The sequence below is a fragment of the Mauremys mutica genome, chromosome 7, assembly GCF_020497125.1.
Source record: "Mauremys mutica isolate MM-2020 ecotype Southern chromosome 7, ASM2049712v1, whole genome shotgun sequence".
Taxonomy (NCBI): domain Eukaryota; kingdom Metazoa; phylum Chordata; order Testudines; family Geoemydidae; genus Mauremys; species Mauremys mutica.
The window spans coordinates 71,895,745-71,913,093 of NC_059078.1; the positions used below are offsets into that span (position 1 = coordinate 71,895,745).

The window sequence follows — 17,349 nt, forward strand, 5'->3', positions numbered from 1 at the left end:
AATTCAGGCAGTTATTCTGCAAGCAGGTGTGACTGGCTGATTTCTGGGTCTTGCTGCTTCCCAGTGACCTCAGCACGAGAAAGGTGATGATGATGATGATGACTCCATTTGGAGATAAATTTTCCCTAATAGCTGAATTTGTGCAGTTTCTCCTTTAGCGTCTCAGGCTTCTGGGATAACGGCCATTTGTTGTGACTCTTGTGTCAATGGGGCTGCCACTGGGATTTCCAGGGCCCAAGCCCAGAAGCAGAATCAAGGCTACTGTGGTCCTGTCCCACAGAGTCAAGAATCCCATACCAATCTCTTTGCTCCACTCCCTCTTGCCTAAGAGCATTCAACCCTTCACCTGTCCCGACTCCCTGGGTGTTTCCTTCTCCTACTGCTGGCCTCTGTCCCCTCACCCAGCGTATTGTACCCATTTGCTGTTTCCCCTTCTCTCTGGCCCCTCTTGCCAATTTCTGTTCTCTCCTCTCCCTCTGTTTTTGTCCACCCTTGTCTCTGTACCAATGTAATCGTTCCATGGCAGCAGTGGGCTGGTCAGGGCTTCTGGTGCTGTGTGAGTGCACAGTTGCCCAGAGGATTCAGGGGGCCTGGAGCAAAGCAGGGGAGCTGTGGCGCTTGTACTCACCCAGTGGTGGTCCGGGTCTTCGGCTGCATTTTGGCGGCGGGGGGCCCTTCAGTTGCTCCATGTCTTCAGCAGCATTGAAGGGCCCCCTGCTGCAGAAATGCTGCCGAAGACCCAGACTGCCGTCGGGCCAGGGCTTGCGGGGCCCCTGTGGGGCCTGGGGGAAATTGCCCTAGTTGCCCCCCGCCCCCCGCTCTGGGCAGCCCTGTGTGAGTGCAGACAGGAGGCAGTCTCCACCAGCACTCACCCCCTCTATTGGCTCTCCAAAGTAATTGCAGCACCCTAGACCTGCCATTGAGGTAATGCCAGTCTCAGCTCCCCTTCCTTACCTTACCTTTAAACCCAGGTCTGGGGCAGTGGCCTCAGTTGCCTTTCCCCTCACCCTTGGTGTCAGTGGTGGGTGAGTGTCTATATGTTGGTGGGTGTCTATATGTTGATGAATTATAGTCAAAGTACTTGGCTGTGTCACCATGAACACAGATTGTTCCATAGGTGGCTTATTGATGGTACAACAAAAAGAGCTATTGAACTTCACCTACTGAAATATGAGATTCTGTCTGCTACTCATTTTCAAAGCTAATCGTGAACAGTCATTCCAGAAAGTCTGTCTCTCTTCACCTAGCTTCCCTTATAACTGGCAGTGAGAAATGTCTCTTTGTGTTGCATTTATTCCACTTCTGTTTTTTAAAGAGTACTAAGCACTGCATAGAGTAAGTAGATGTCTCTTTTTTCTCAACTATTTCTTACTGTATTTTGGATAAGTGGGGAGAATCACTGCATCACTTGGGACCAAATTCTGTTCTGACACACTCTGGTATAACTCTCCTAAAGAGCTGGTGTCAAATTCTGTCACCCTTACTCATGCTGAGTAATACTTTACTCCATGAGAAATCCCCATTGAAACCACTGGAAATACTCATGGAGTAGGGTATTACTCAACATGAGTAAGTGTGGTAGATCTATCTTTTTGCTATTTCTGTGAAAAGCTATTCTTTGCCTGTTCCCTTCGGTTGAGGAATCAGCAGTTGGGGGGAAAATGGAAAAAGTCAATACAAGAAGAGCAGCCATTTGTGCTTCTTACCTAAACCATCAGCAGGGGTGTTGGGACAGAAAATCTTCAGGACTTTTCTGGGGTGCTGCACAGGGAGTGATGGGACCAGCCAGAGAGTCCCACCACCATTTTGCAATAGCTAGGCAGGCACTTCAGCTCTCCGTGTATGGAAGTGAGAGGAACAAAGCAGCAGCAGAGAACCGAATAAGAGGGTACATATGTGTGGGATGCCAGGGCAGGCAAGCTGCAAAACATCAGTAGGAGTCTTAAGCACTGGCAAATAGCAAAGGGAGGGAGTAGGTGAGGTAGAATTTTTGGAGGGGCAGCATCAGGGTTTTTTTGGCAAGCTGAATAACTTTTTATTTTGAAATTGTCCTCACTGTTACCCTATGGCCTCATCAGCTGTTATTGAACAATGGGTTGCAATGAGTTTTTCCTTCAGTGCTCACTTTTCTTGTTTCTCTTAATTTCTCACTGTTTCCTTGTTTGGAGATGAAGGGAGGAGAGCATGGGTAGCCAGTGAAGATTTGAGATTAACACTTTTTGTTGGAAGATTAGCAAATTATCACGCCTGAGTCGTGTCTATTCCCAATGCCCAACAAAATGTGCCCTAACGGTTAGAGCAGGAAGAAACAAGGCTGTGATTTCCTAGATCACATTGTTAGCTCTGGGGGGGTCAGTGGTCTGTTAGCTAGTGCCAAGAAGCTCAGTTCTCCACAAGTAGGTCCAGAAGTATGTTTTGTTTCTAGCTCTGTGGAAGGACTGTGCATTAGTCTTTGGGGAAAGGAAATACGGGAGTCGGGCTAAGGATTGGATAACTTTTTGTGAAGCTTAAAAAGAAAGAGCACTAAATCCAGGTCCCACTGAAGTTAATGGCAAAAGTCCCATTGCGCTGAATTCTCTTCTCCCTTACACAAGTTTTATTCAAACTAGATCTTCACTGACTTAACTGGCATTACTCCTGATTTCACACTGTCTGGCAGATGTGAAAGGAGAATCACTGGCTTTCAGTATTTGGCCCAACGACCTAAAAGTTGAAGTAAAATGATATTCATGGCAGTTTGCTGTTTATTTCAGCTCTATACAAAATTCTTTAATTCCTGCACCTGATTGCCTCAAATTAGAGACTCATTAATCAAGCAGAGAATTAATCAAGCAGAGAATTAGCCACACAATGACTTCTGTTGTTCTCATTGCTTTGATATATGCCCCTTGGAGTCACCATGCATGGAATCCAAGAGTACTTCAGGGATGATAATGAGACAGTGACATACCTTATTTATATGCAAAATTCAATTGCCCATCAAGTATTAATTGGGAAGCAATCAGGCAGCAGTTACATGGAAACAATGCCTCAAACTCATTGTATTTTAATTTATTTTTTATTTGCATTGGGATTAGTGATGAGCATCTATGTAGATGAAAAGAATGTGATCGGATGTAGTTCACTCCTGATATCTGTGGAGCCCTAATCACACGTTCAGGCAAAATAGCTGGTTGGTTTAGATTTCTGCCTTTGAGTTTGAGCAGTCCCTGGTTCAAATTCCATATGAGTCCTTCAGGAGAACAAAGCCCATAGTACTTTTACATTTAAAATAAGATAGAACATAACACTAATAAGCTCATGAACACTAATAAGATAACACTAATAACACTAATAAAATCATGGATGATCGCCTGGAAGACCTATTCTAATAGGTGTTTTCCCTTTCTAATATCTATGGTCTGCTATAGACTTCATCGTGTAGTCTACAACAGACTACGGACTAAACCTGGGGCTTCCCAGATTCTTTATCTTGTAGCTCTTATTGGGCTTCTTTGAACTGAACTTCCAAATCTTCCCCTTCCCCAATCACAGCTCACAATATGAATCAACAAGGCCCAAATAGCTCTCAGAAACCTCCCCTCACTAGTATCCTGCCGTCACTCTTTTTAAGGCTCTTTTACACTGCTAGCATGGTGTAAAGGGGCCTTAATGCAAATGAGAACCAGGTCCTAAGAATCTTGACCTTGGAGGTGTATCTCCTACTCAGTGACGTTAGAACAACCTATGTACAGGTGCTTATGTGATTATTCCTTTTTTATTAGTCACAGATCTACAGGCTTGACAATGCATCTCTGTCAGCCTTTCAAAGCTCTGGTTCTGGCCATGGCGTTGATGATGGCATCAGGTGTGGATATAAATAAACATGAAAAGAACATGAATTCATGCCCTGTCATTCAATGTTGTGCTCCTGGAACCAATGGTTTACCAGGCAGAGATGGAAGAGATGGGAAAGAGGGTCCCAAAGGAGAAAAGGGAGATCAAGGTAAAGTGCTGTAATCATTTACCAAGATTATATCTGTGACCCGTCTAACAGTCCCCTTGGCGCTATCATCCTTTGTCTTCTGCCTTCCCTGGGTCCTTCTCTGATTCTGTCTCTCTCTTGGAACTTTAAATGTTCTCTCTCTCCTCTGGCTGCTTTTAAGTATGCTCTTATGCCCCATCATGAGAAAAAGCATCCATCAATTTCACTTTCCCCTCTAGCTTTGGCAGAAGCCCTGCAGGCTGTTCCACGCAGGCAGGCCCTCGTGCCCAGTCAGAGCCTCATTAACTTCTACTTGGTGCTCTACAGATGTGGGGATCTGCTTGCACAGGGCAGCTTGCAGGATCGGGGCCCATGTTTAAAAGCACTGTAATGCATTTACAATGCTATTCCATGTATATGTGATTTCTCATAAGAATAGTTGATTAACAGTTATTCTCACAGAAGTTAGAGCTCATTTGTAGATCTCACAGCAGGTTTGTTTCCTAAAGTGAATTATTGACTGCTTTGTCCAGTCCAATTTTAAATATCCCAGTAGAGCTGGTTGGGAATATTTTTTGCTAACTGCTTTCTTTTTAACCAAACACTAGGAGCAGGACTGAGGGGTTTGCAGGGTTTCCCTGGAAAGGCAGGACCTCAGGGAACAAAAGGAGATCAAGGACCACAAGGCGAAAAAGGACAAAAGGGAGAAAGTGCAAGTGAGAAGTCAACTCTCTCTGACTCAGGTATTTTGGTCAATATCTGTTGTCACATTTTGCATGGAGAAATTTGGTAGGCTCATGGCAATGTCCTGTATTTCTTTTCATCACTATTTGGGGGTGAAGAGCTCTCCAAAAGCTTTGGGGAGAATAAATGGTAATTGACATGTTACAACTACTGTATAGGAGAACAGGGGACAAACCCAAGCAATATGGAAATATTCCCTGAAATGTGAATGACATGATTCACCTTTGCCTACAGATTAAATTCTAGGAGATGTGTTATTTTTATCTCCTCCTCTTTTAAGATAACTGATTTTTTTCCCTTTTGCTCCTCTTCCCAATCATTGTTTCTCTTTGCTTTCCATCTTTGGGTGGAACACATTTGGTTACTCTGTAGAAACACACTTAAAAAAAATATTCTAACTGGAAAAAAATTAATCCCTAGAGCTATCCCCACACACAGATGACTGATTCTGATTAAGTGGAAGTGGTGAGCAGTGACAGAGAGAAGATCCACATCTGATTATTGTGTGTGTACCAGTACCCAGTTTGAAATGATGTTTGGGTTCCCAGTTAAGAAAGCAAAGATGACATTTTTAGAGCTGGCTGAAATTTGTCATCCAAAATTTTTTTTCAACAACAAATGCTGATTTAGGTCAACCAAAATATTTTGCAAATCTGTGTCAATTTCACTCAATTATTTTGGTTGGAGAAAACAAATTCTGAAAAATTCTGAAATGTTTTGTTTTGACACTTTTTCAATGAAAGTTCAGGTTTTTTATTCAAAATTCTTTTTTGTTTCAAATTTTCCTTCAATTTCATTACAAATGTTAAAACTCAAAATCAAAAGAATACATTTTACACAAAATGTGGGGGTTGTTTATTTATCTGTTTTTTATTTTTGTTGTTGTTGTTGAATTGCAAAACTGCCAGTGAACCAAAAAATCAGTTATCCCAGCTGTAGTCATGTTGTGAATATTTTTGGAGCTGGCGACCCCTGGTTAGGGCATCATGCAGCCCACCCATACTGTAGCAGCTAGGCAACTGGCGAGTCAAAAGCAATGATTGTATGGTAATTTTGAAATGATTTATTACATGACTCCCCAACTGTTTTTCTTAGCATTTGATGCTCTTCAAAGACAAGTAACTGCTTTGGAAAAGAATATCCAGACTCTTCAAGCTGACATTAGCAGACACCAAAAGTGTGAGATATGTTTAAATGATTGTATTTTTGGGGTGGCGAGAGGGAGGGAGGAATCTTTGCAAGTAAAGGGGTGATAATAGCAGCTTAAACACTGTACAGCCTTCTCCCACACACTGCCCCTAACAAATGGGCTTCAATCCGAGCCTGCCTTGACAGTGTAGATTCCTCCCAGTCCGAGCCATGCCAACATCCAGTTATCACTAAGCCATGCCCAGTTATTGTGCAAGGGCTTTGTTATATGGACAAATGCAATTTTCCCAAGAGTTTTCTCTATGCTAACATCTGCACTACTACTGGCTCAGTTGCACTGGTGGTAGCAGTGATGAGAGCACTAATGCACAGAGTCCTAGACATCATTGCCATAGGGATATCCAGGGTGAAAGAGCTCAGCTGGTTGTTGAGAGTGGGTTGTCTTCATCTGCTCTAAGCAGGCTTAGATGACACAGTGAATAAAGTATAAGTTCCCTGTCTTCACTAACTCTTCCACCATATATGCCCGAGGTGAATTTTCCCTCATTTTAGTGCAACAGTGGGAAATGCTACTGTGTATTCATCTCCCTTTCTCTGTAGTACAATTTTATAACATGGTTTTTCAGTCAAAAAATCTCCGTTCATATTTGTCCTGGAAATCATTCAAGAAACCAGCTAGCTGCTGTTCTGTTTCCAAATAGTTGCTGCTAGCACAGTTTCATCTATAATGTTGGCAGAAGTCATATTATTTGTATAAGTGTAATTTGTTACTTACAAAGTGCAATGAATGTGCCTAGTGTTTTGTGAGTAAATTCTTACAGAGAGGTTAACTTCCCCCATAATGCATGTACAATTTTCATTTTAATGATCTCTTTTGTTTCTAGTTTTTTCTTTTCGGCGGGTCAAGAGTGTTGGTAAGAAAACATTTATGTCAACGGGTACAAAAGATTCTTTTGAAAATGGAAAATCCCTGTGCACAAAAGCTGGAGGTGCACTCGCCTGTCCACACAATCATGCTGAGAACACAGCCTTGTGAGAAATATTGAAAGATTCAGAACAAGCATATTTAGGGATGTCTGATGTGCAAACTGAAGGCAAATTTCTGTATCTGAATGGAGAACCTGTAACTTACACAAACTGGGAAACTGGGAAAAGGGCTACGTGGAGGGTCACAGTGAGCCACTGAGGCTAGCATAAACTGCCTAGAAGCGCAGGACCCACAGGAGCAAGGTCAGAGCTCTGCCACACAGGGTCATAGCCTAACAAACAGAAATAACCCCACTGACTTCCCTCATCCTTTCAATGGGACTATTCCAATCACTTGGTAGTAAGTTTTTATAAGACTCAGCCCTTAATTTTTCACCCATCTTCAGTCAAAATCCTCTAGTAAAATCCTCCTGGGAATCTGGATCCATGCACCTGAACAAATGCAAACTCATGCCAACTATCTTCACTCCACTCCTGTTACACTCTTGCCACTAGGTGGCATTGTAACACACAACATGTATATGCAAAATGTTGTAAGAACTCTTTGTTCCAAACCAATCAGCCAGAAATGAAGTACCGAACTACACCTTTCTCTTGGGGAAGGAATTTGAATATGACTTTTCTTCTCAGTCATTCTGCTGCTAGCCAGATAATCAACACTTTGGAAGTCTGAGGGTTTGTCAGCCTCTCAAAATTTAGAAGTGTTTTGAGTTACAAAGCTAGCTGAAATTCACAAAGCCCTCCCTTCTCAAAAGCTGTATTGCTAACCCCAAGCATTCAAAAATCATGAGTCAAGCTAATCATTAGATTAGCTTTAAAATCATAAGTTTTTTTTTAAAATAGGTTTAGGGTTCTCTTTATTTGCTTCTGCGTTATGAGCCTTTAAGTTTAATATTTTCAACCTTTCCTCTGCAACCAGGAGGGCTAGAAACCTTTTTCTAAGCGTCTTACATAGCAACCTGGGGCTTTAGGAAAAACTTCAAATAGCATCAGACTCAGCCATAATGCATAGTATAACCCTCACTTTTTCAAGGATCAGACAACTAGAAAAATGAAGGACACCTGTATTCCCAGCTAAAGTGATTTCTGTGTTACACTTAAGGGGCAGAATCATCACCCAAAAGCACAAGCTGGCCCTTGTCAGTTGACTTGTATGTGAAATATGTCGTGTTAGAGTTACATTAAGATAAGAATGTATATCTGTCCAATTTGAGAGACAGACATGTTTGTATGCTATTCACCTAATAGTGGTTTTTATATTATGCACTGCGTACAGATCTCTCCACTCTGGGCCTTTTCATATGTTCTGTAGACTAGAATAGAATGCGAAAGAATACTACGTTTCCTCGCTGCAAACACTGGATCTGAAAAACAGAGGCAGAGAGGCCATGAAAGAAGGAGAAAGACAAATAATGAAACTATGAATTATTGCTTAAAAATTTGTGTTGTCTCAGGGAAACAAAAAAGACTCTAAAGCAGCAAATATAAAGTTGTTGAAAATTTTGAGCAGATTCTTTTAGCAGTATCCTTCTACTTCCACCCAAGTCTAAATCCACTATTCTGTAGCAATCCTATCCTCTTCCATGATACAGTAGCAGCCATTGTGGTATTAATTTTATATCATGACTAGTGAAATCTTTTTTTTTTTTGCACAGACCAGGCCACAGGGAGCCACATTACAGCAGTAGAAAGGTAATTATTGGTACTGGAGAAGGATACACATATTCTAGAGCATACGCAGATCTGTATTATATTTTCCTTGTCATCATTGGTAACACAGCTTGGTAATTCTCAAGTGAAATGTGTTCCTTTTCTTCATTAATTGGTGTCCTGCAGCTATGAAAACTAGGGCTTTTAAAGGTTTTTTTGTGAGTTTTTAGTTAATATTTATGATATGAAAATGCAGGAAAGACTTCAGTCCCTAAAAGACAGACCTCAGATATTTATGTTAGGAAAGAGACATTCTACTGGATATGAAGAATCCTTTTGTTCTCCCGGCTACAGGGATCAGAGTAATTTGATCTCTCATCTGAGACTGACTCAAGAGCATTGTGGTGGGTTTTGTGACCTGTTCACTTGGAGTTTAACAAAGACAATCCACATATTGTATATCCAATAGGCTATTTGTCAGCCATTAGATAGCACCAACTTTCAGTTACTGATCAGCGCTATATTTGGACAGGTATCTTGCAGAAAATGTGAATGGTTCCATCTCCCCTGGCCAACATCTGAACCATCCAGTTTCCCACAATGAGCATCAAAGATAATCTAAAATATGCCACATGCAAGTGACAAGTATCAGAGGGGTAGCCATGTTAGTCTGGTTCTGTAGAAGCAGCAAAGAATCCTGTGGCACCTTATAGACTAACAGACGTTTTGCAGCATGAGCTTTCGTGGGTGAATACCCACTTCTTCGGATGCAATACCCACTTCTTCACTTGCATCCGAAGAAGTGGGTATTCACCCACAAAAGCTCATGCTGCAAAACGTCTGTTAGTCTATAAGGTGCCACAGGATTCTTTGCTGCTTATGCAAGTGACAGACATGAGAAATCCATTTGTGTGGGCAAAAGACTCATACCTGCGAATGATAGGAGCCATCTTATCTCTTGAGGTATTTGCCTATAAGATATGTCTCTCTTTTTTAAAATCCATACTTTGTTAAAAAAAGATCTTGATTTGAAATTCTAAAAGTGAAGGAGCAAAAACCGTAAATCGGTGTTTCTCAAACTGGGGTCGCTGCTTGTGTAGGGAAAGCCCCTGGCGGGTAAGGCCGGTTTGTTTACCTGCCCCATCCGCAGGTTCGGCCGATCACGGCTCCCACTGGCCGCGGTTCGCTGCTCCAGGCCAATGGGGCCTGCTGGAAGCAGCACAGGCCAAGTGACATACTGGCCGCTGCTTCCAGCAGCTCCCATTGGCCTGCAGCGGCGAACCGCGGCCAGCGGGAGCCGCGATCGGCCAGACCTGCGGACAGGGCAGGTAAACAAACCGGCCCCAGTTTGAGAAACACTGCCGTAAATAGAGTGACAATTTCAGAATTCCCTGCTTACCATTCATTCCTTGAAATGAATCTATATTCTCAATTATTTTTAACCAAATAAAAATCTTATAGAAACATATATAAGTTTTGTGATTTGGAATAATTGGGGAACAGTAAATGTGGAAAGTAAATATAATCATCCTTCAGGGAAATGTAAAGCTTTCTAAAAATAATTTAGAGAGAATATTTTAATTAAAATGGAATGCTCCATTTTCTAATCCAGTCTTACCCATTATTAAACCAGCAAAGGCTATATGTAATTATGAGGGAATATTTCACTCACTTCTGCACAACTTTTATACCGCTTCTTAGTGTTTTTTCTCTGATGCCCCCATATCCCCTCACTTGGGCCAAAACTTTGAAAGGTCTCAATTCTGCCTTCTTCCTGCTCTAGTCCTCTCATGGTACTGCTCTGCAACCTACCCCAATAAAGGAGAACTAACAACTTAAAATGCCTTGTTCAAAAAATTTAAGTAACACTTAACTTTCAAATGCCTGAACAGCAAATATAACTTTTCTTGTCTGCATAGTAAACACTGGCATTTTTATCTGTTTGAATAATCAAAGTAGTGTTTTCCGTGCCTTCTTGGTTGCAAAGATTTGAACTGCTTCCTGAAGGTCCACAATCTGGGCCAGCTCATGCTCTGTTGAGATGGTTGCAAGGCCGACCAGCCTCTCCTGTGTCATTGTGGAGCGTAGATGTGTTTTTATTAACTTCAGCTTGAAGAAGCTGCGTTCTCCACTGGCAACTGTTACAGGAAGTGTTAGAAGTATGCGCAGAGCAACAAAAGCATTTGGAAAGAGGGTGGTCATCTTATTTGTGCACATATGTTCCAGAACAGCCTTTGGAGTTGATCCTGCTGAAATGTACCTTGAAAGGGCTTTCAGTTCATCACCTAAATCACTTGCATCAATATCACGCATGTCTCTAGTGCCCTGCATTGCTGGTGTAGGTCTTCTTCAGGTATAGTGAGGAGTTTTGGAATATCATACAACATCCCAAATATACTTCTGTGTTCCTTGAGCTGCATGAAAATACTCTCTTGGAGCCCATTTCATAAGCCCCCATCAGAATTAATATATTTTCAAAAATGAAAACATTTCATATTGGTTTTTTAGTTGAAATGCTGATGCAGCTGTTGGTTCTGTGTTTTCATTTCTTCGGGATCTTGGTGGGCCACATGCCAAAGGTTGCCAATCCCTGGTGTAGACCCTCTGGAAATCAGCCAAGACACAGCCTTTTGCCTCTAAGGAGCACTCTCCCAAACCCTTCAGCTCTGGCAGCATGGCCAGATCAGATGTATTGGCTCTAGGGTGACCAGATGTCCCAATTTTATAGGACAGTCCTGATTTTTGGGTCTTTTTCTTATATAGGCTCCTATTACTCCCCACCCCCGTCCCAATTTTTCACCTTTGCTGTCTGGTCATCCTAATTGTCTCCTGGGGCTTAGTTTTATCCTGTGGCACCTGCAATTAGCGTTCTCTCCATGTTCTGTGACCCTGAAGCTGTTTCAAGCAGCATTAATGTTCAGCACTCAGCTTTCTGCTTCAGGGGAGAAGACTGTGGAGAGGTGTTTCTTGAATGTGTCCAACTAGTCACACATTTTGATCCCACATTGATGAGCTTGTACATTGTTCCTGCAAGAGGCTTCTGGCAGGTCTGCAGTGGGAGAGACATGTTTCTGTGTAACTGCTCTTTCCCATGGTGCCTGCCACCCCCATTCCAGCACTGGAGACAACTTCACAATGGATACACTTCAAACAGCTGAAGTTTGGTGTGGAATGAGCATCCAACCATTGAGAAGATTATTGGAACCACTGAACTTCTTACTCTCCTCCTCTAGTACAGAACGCCCATGGTCTCTGATTCAGTAAGGTACTTGAGAATGTGCCTAACTTCAAACACATGAGTAATTCTATTTGACTTCAGTGAGGCTAGTGGTAAAGTTAGGCATGTGCTCAGCTGTGTTGTTCATTCAGGGCCTTGGTCAGCTCAGGAATACAGCAGTGGTTTTATTTTGATATCTGTGATTTCACCCTTAACAGGAGCAGGGGTCTCTCTGTGTACATTGTGGTAAACTATATTATTCAGATCTCATGACAGCTTTGGGTTCCTTTCAGATCCCCCAAGCTGCCCTATGTTGTTTTGCTTGTGTTTTGAGTTCCTGTTCCCTAGATGCTTTGGCAAATGAAGGCGCTACAGTCCTTAACTAGTCCTGCTTGTTTACATCTCTGAATCTCCCACCCTACCTCGTGGTTTGTGTTTGAAAAGATCCCAAAGAAGCTCCTTGGTGAGGCAGGCAATCAGAAGTGTGGGAGGTTGGGCAATTCAGTCCTGCTGCCCTCTCTATATTGACTGCAGTCAAAAATCCAAATAGCTCACTTGAATCTAAATTGTGCCTTTTAGACACAGGCCAGAGTAGGAGATGGTGCACAGCTCCACCAATTCAGAGGGAGCTCACTGAGGCACTATGCAAAATCCCTATCCAAGCACATTATGCTCCACTTTCCCCTCTTGAATGTGGTGTGAACCCCCAGAGATGTACTGCTGGAGGCAATCCCTTTGCCCCCTAAAGTACTCCCCTGGCTTCAGCTTGAGGCATGCAAAGGGAAAGGTTCCTTGTGCTCTGTGTTCCCCCCAACCCCCACCCTGAGCACTAGCTAAACAGGCAGCTACACTCTAGCCCTGTGTGGCAGAGCTCCAACCTTGTCCCCATGGGTCCTGCGTTTCTAGGCGGCATATGCTAGCCTCAGGGGCTCACTGCGACCCTTCACATAGCCCTTCTCTCTCTAGGGCCAGGGTTACTGTCTACTGAGCCCTTTTCATCATTAATGTAGCAACTCTGGCTCATTAATAATTGGTTGGTTTCCTGCTGTAACCTCATGGACGCCTGTTGCGCCATTGCCTGAGCCCGGGTTGCCTCCTGCTGGGCTGCTGTGGCTTGCGCCAGCGCTCTCACCACCTCCTCCATTGTGGTACAAACAAAAAACAAAAACCCCAGTGGACTTTTTTTTTTTTAATATAAAAAACCTCTTTGTTCTGCCACGCTGTGAACAATCACGATCCCACTTTTAACACCAGTTGTGGCAGAGCTCTGACCTTGTCCCCATGGGTCCTGCACTTCTAGGCGGTATATGCTAGCCCAGGGGTTGGCAACCTTTCAGAAGTGGTGTGCCGAATCTTCATTTATTCACTCTAATGTAAGGTTTCGCATGCCAGTAATACATTTTAACGTTTTTAGAATGTCTCTTTCTATAAGTCTATAATACATAACTAAACTATTGTTGTATGCAAAGTAAATAAGGTTTTTAAAATGTTTAAGAAGCTTCATTTAAAATTAAATTAAAATGCTGAACCCCCCAGACCGATGTCCAGGACCCGGGCAGTGTGAGTGCCACTGAAAATCAGCTCACGTGCCACCTTCGGCACGCATGCCATAGGTTGCCTACCCCTGTGCTAGCCCCAGGGCTCACTGCAACCCTCCATGTAGCCCTTCTCTCTCTAGGGCCAGGGTTACAGTCTACGGAGCCCTTTTCATCATAAGCCAGCAAGGAGGTTGGTGAGAGAACTCCCACAGTCTCTGTTGTCCCTAGGGCTTATTTCAGAACAGTTTAGCCTCCTGTCCTGACAGGGGCCTGACTTCCCCTCCCAGGATGTGTTTATGTAGTTGTGGGTGGCGGGGGCGGGGAGAAACCCGGGCCCGCCCTCTACTCCGGGTTCCAGCCCAGGGACCCTAATGGCAGCAGTTGTTGGCAGCTGACCTTTCACTGCCAGAGTTGCTACATTTCCCTGGGCCACTTCCCCACAGCTCTCCCGCTTCTCTCTTCTTCACCCTTACTGATGGCTTGAGGGTGTCTTCATTAACCAGCCCTTCAGCCACATTTCCTCTCCCTAGGTCCCTCCAGCCTGACTAGAGTGATCCCTTTTATAGTATCAAAAAGGACCTTAATTAGAGTCTGGTGTTCACATTACCTCAGTGGCCTCACCTGACTCTTTGCAGGTTAAGTAGAGTCAGGTGTTCTCATTAGCCTGGCACAGCCCCTGCTCAGGTCAGTCAGGGAACAGAAAACTGCTAATCCAGTGGACAGTATATCTTCCTTCTACTACTTTGTTGTACCCAACTGGCCTGGGTCTATCACACCTGGGATAGACCTTCAGGGGTTACTAACTCACAGTATTACCCCGCTGCAAGGTCCTTTAAGGTAGACAGCCCAAATACTTGTCCATATTTTTATATTCAATCTCAAAACTTGTAGCTCCTTAATTTAGAGAAGTTTTAAGAAACACCTTGGGCTTGATTCTCTCCTACCTTGCAAGGTCAGTCACATCTGGGCAAAGTGGGTGAAAAATGCTACAGTGAGAACGGTAGTGTAACCCACAGGCTTTATAATGCAGGTTTTCTTTTTCTGTACAGGAAGCAGGAGAAGCCGTGGGAGCAGGAATGGATTTGTTTGAATTGTCTGTGCCCCTGCACACATGCAGTGAGCTGGGCAAGGTGACGCAGCTAGGAGGGCTAGTTCTTCTATGGCACTGTTTAGCAGTAGTTCTCAAAGCGCTTTACAAAGGAGGTCAGTATCATTATTCCTATTTTACAGTGGGGAAACCAAGGCACAGGGCAGTGGAGTGCGCAATATCAGCCAATAGCAGAGCCAAGGCCTCAGGTCTCCTGAGTCCTACTCCAGTGCTCTAACCTAGAGCTCTAACCTCTAGGCCATTCTGACTCCTCTAAGCATGCTTACTGGGCATGCTCACTAGTTTTCACATATGTGTGCTAAAGCAGTGGTTCTCAACCAGGGGCCTAGGGGCCCTTAGGGGGTTGCGAGCAGGTTTTAGGGGGTCCGCCAAGCAGGATCAGCGTTAGACTCACTGGGGCCCAGGGCACAAAGCCTAAGCCCTGCCATGCAGGGCTGAAGCCTGGAGCCTTGAGTCCTGCCACCCGGGGCTGAAGCAGAAGCCTGAGCAACTTAGCTTCATGGGGCGCCCTGTGGCATGGAGCCCCGGGCAATTGCCCTAATGCCGGCCCTGGCTTTTATATGCAGAAAACCAGTTGTTGTGGCATAGGTGGGACCTGGTGTTTTTATCACATGTTGGGGTGGGGGAGGGGCTCAGAAAGAAAAAGGTTGAGAACCTCTGGGCTAAAGTACAGAAATGCTGATGTTATGCTGCAATTTTAGACTGTAATGTGGGTTTGATATGTGGTGTTTATCTTAAAGTCAAAGCTGCTGGTGCAATGGTGAGAATCTGAGTTTTCATTTCAGATAAAAGTAAGTTTCTAGCCCTTGTGGGGAATGAGTTTACAAATGTGACCCAAGAAAAGGCTCACAGCCGAGAACCTAAATACAAAGCGGGGTCTGACTTGCAATTTTTGAACACTTTGGGTCGCTAATATCAAGAAGAGCAGCAGAGTTGTGCGATTCTGTCTCGGAAGAGAAACTGGCAGACTTATATAATGGCTTTAGGCTTTAAAGGCTATTTAAGAAATATTCCAAAGACCGTATTTTGGGTGTATTTTGGATGTGCTTATGAAGAATTGTGCAGTCCCCTTCAAAGCTGGCTGGGAGCTGTCACTGTCACCTGCATTCAGGGTTCTGGGTAAAATAGCCTTGATGTTTATCTATGTGCAATGCTCTCTGAATCTAGCCTGTGCCTCAGCCATTGTGCAGAGATTCGGGGTAGGGGGGCAATAGTTGTGGATAATTTACCCCCATCTCAGGAGCATTTTACACTCACTTGGCAGAGATGTAAATGATTAAATCAGGCCAGGACTAGTAGAGAATCAGGCCTCTTCTGCATGTAGATGCATCTGAAAATGAAAGCCAAAGAAACAGATTTAGAGGGGCGATGAGAGGCCTGGGCCAGGAAAAGGGAGAGAACTAGAACTATCTGGATTACAACATTCAGTACAAGTAGCCCAGCAAAGCAATATTTGTTCACCAACCCCAACAATGTAACATTCAGAAGTGCAATCGTCTGCTGAAGGTTTTGCAAATGAATAACAAAGTTCAGACTTATAATCCACTTGAGCTTTAGATTATTGGCAAACACATGCATGTTGCAAAAGAGAGATCGGCCTAAATGGAGCCCTTGATCTGCTCAGCAGGCTGGCTCGATGCTGAGCCGCACTGCCTGGAGGCAGTTTTGCCCAGGAAAAGTGGCTGTTAAACCTTAACACTCACAAACTGCACCCACTCTTCACTTTTGAGAGGTTTCTTCCTTGGTGCAAAGTACATACCATCGCGGGTGTATTGCCTGGCTTTGTGGGCAGAGGAGTGAACTTCTAAAAGGGCACAGTTAGCAAATATCTACACTGGGCTTATTCTCTACTTTAGATGCCTGGATCATGCTGGTGAAAGTGGCTGGAGTAAAGCTAAGCACTCATGAGGCGGCTTTAATCATAAGTGTAACGCTCCCTACAAGAAACTTAATTCTGTAGCAATATCTAACAATGCCATGTTCCAAGTTTCCCCTTGTTGATGTCCCCTGGTGAGACATGTCTCTTTTTTCATGTTTCCTTCCCTGTAACAAATCCAGGCAGTCAAAATTATAGCCTATTATATAGACTGAACACAGCAATCTGTTTAGCTTTGAGTAATATGGAGGATCAGCCTTGGAGAGAGCGGCTGGCATGCCAGGCTGCAGGTGTGGAAGGACTCTGAGGACACATGCTGACCAGAGATAGAGAAGAGAGGAGAAAGTGGCATACCAGATTATTAGCTGGGAAAGTAGGTACCTGATCACTTTACAGGCTAATATGTGGCTATTGCTCTAGCACAGACTTTGGGGAACTCCATGGGGACTAACACAATCAGCTAGAAGGGCTGATTGTTTCAGTATTAGTTTTAGGAACAGCTGTGCCTGTTTTCACCCATAGATATTCCCCCCCAGCAGCTCCTCTCAGTGCCAGGGCCTGACAGGAAATGTTGAGCCGGCAGGGAGGGCTCAGGATTTAGGCAGGACAGTGGGAGCAAGCCAGGCTGGTCTCGTCAGGCCTGGCAGAGAGCTGCAGTGGGTCAAGCAGAAAGATGAGTCCCAGGTCAGGTTTTTATTGTGGAATGCCTCCCTCAAATTTTAATGAGGGTAACATTTATACACATCAAACCTGCCAATCATCTGTTCAATACTTCACAGCATTTCAGTCTCAGAATGTTAACATCTGTGAAACTGCATACAACAACACACAATAGTGATGTTTTCTACTCACCTATTTCAATGCGTCAACTTAGCTTGCCCTGTCTTCAGATTGAATAGCATCAGCATGGGAAATGTCAAAGTCAAGTACATACCTGTTTTTTCCATTTATGTTGCACTGAAAATAGTTATAGAGTGACCTTCTAATGTTACAGCTTTCTCTATACTGGTCTGTATTTAAATCTGATTCACTAAAGGTGTGTTCTTTATAAACTCCTTCGAGGAAACTTGATAGTAGAATCCTCTGTCAGGAGAGCTGAGTGCTGGAGATGTGGAC

General features: G+C 43.8%; 1 protein-coding gene and 1 long non-coding RNA gene across 3 annotated transcripts; both read left to right on the top strand.

Annotated features, from left to right (window-relative positions):
- Positions 1 to 16,281, top strand: LOC123374187 (mannose-binding protein-like). 2 transcript variants are annotated; one of them, XM_045023831.1, is made up of 7 exons: positions 1 to 83; positions 3,765 to 3,985; positions 4,573 to 4,707; positions 5,804 to 5,887; positions 6,742 to 6,889; positions 14,299 to 14,452; positions 16,214 to 16,281. In XM_045023831.1, the coding sequence occupies exons 2-6, from the start codon at positions 3,787 to 3,789 to the stop codon at positions 14,381 to 14,383; spliced, it is 651 nt and encodes a 216-aa protein (XP_044879766.1). In that variant the 5' UTR covers positions 1 to 83; positions 3,765 to 3,786; the 3' UTR covers positions 14,384 to 14,452; positions 16,214 to 16,281. The 2 variants fall into 2 exon arrangements, with proteins under 2 accessions (XP_044879766.1, XP_044879767.1); XM_045023832.1 differs by having other exon boundaries at positions 3 to 83; positions 6,742 to 6,771; positions 16,214 to 16,278.
- LOC123374188 lies at positions 9,338 to 9,962 on the top strand. The gene is made up of 2 exons (XR_006581025.1): positions 9,338 to 9,619; positions 9,823 to 9,962. It is a non-coding gene; the product is annotated as an uncharacterized LOC123374188 (long non-coding RNA).
- Positions 16,282 to 17,349: the final 1,068 nt, after the last annotated feature.

Coding starts and splice junctions, on each gene's coding strand:
- LOC123374187 (XM_045023831.1), top strand. CDS start 3,787: ATGCATCTCTGTCAGCCTTTCAAAGCTCTGGTTCTGGCCATGGCGTTG. Junction 4,708..5,803: donor GTCAACTCTCTCTGACTCAG/GTATTTTGGTCA, acceptor TGTTTTTCTTAG/CATTTGATGCTCTTCAAAGA. Junction 6,890..14,298: donor CATGCTGAGAACACAGCCTT/GTGAGAAATATT, acceptor TTTTCTGTACAG/GAAGCAGGAGAAGCCGTGGG.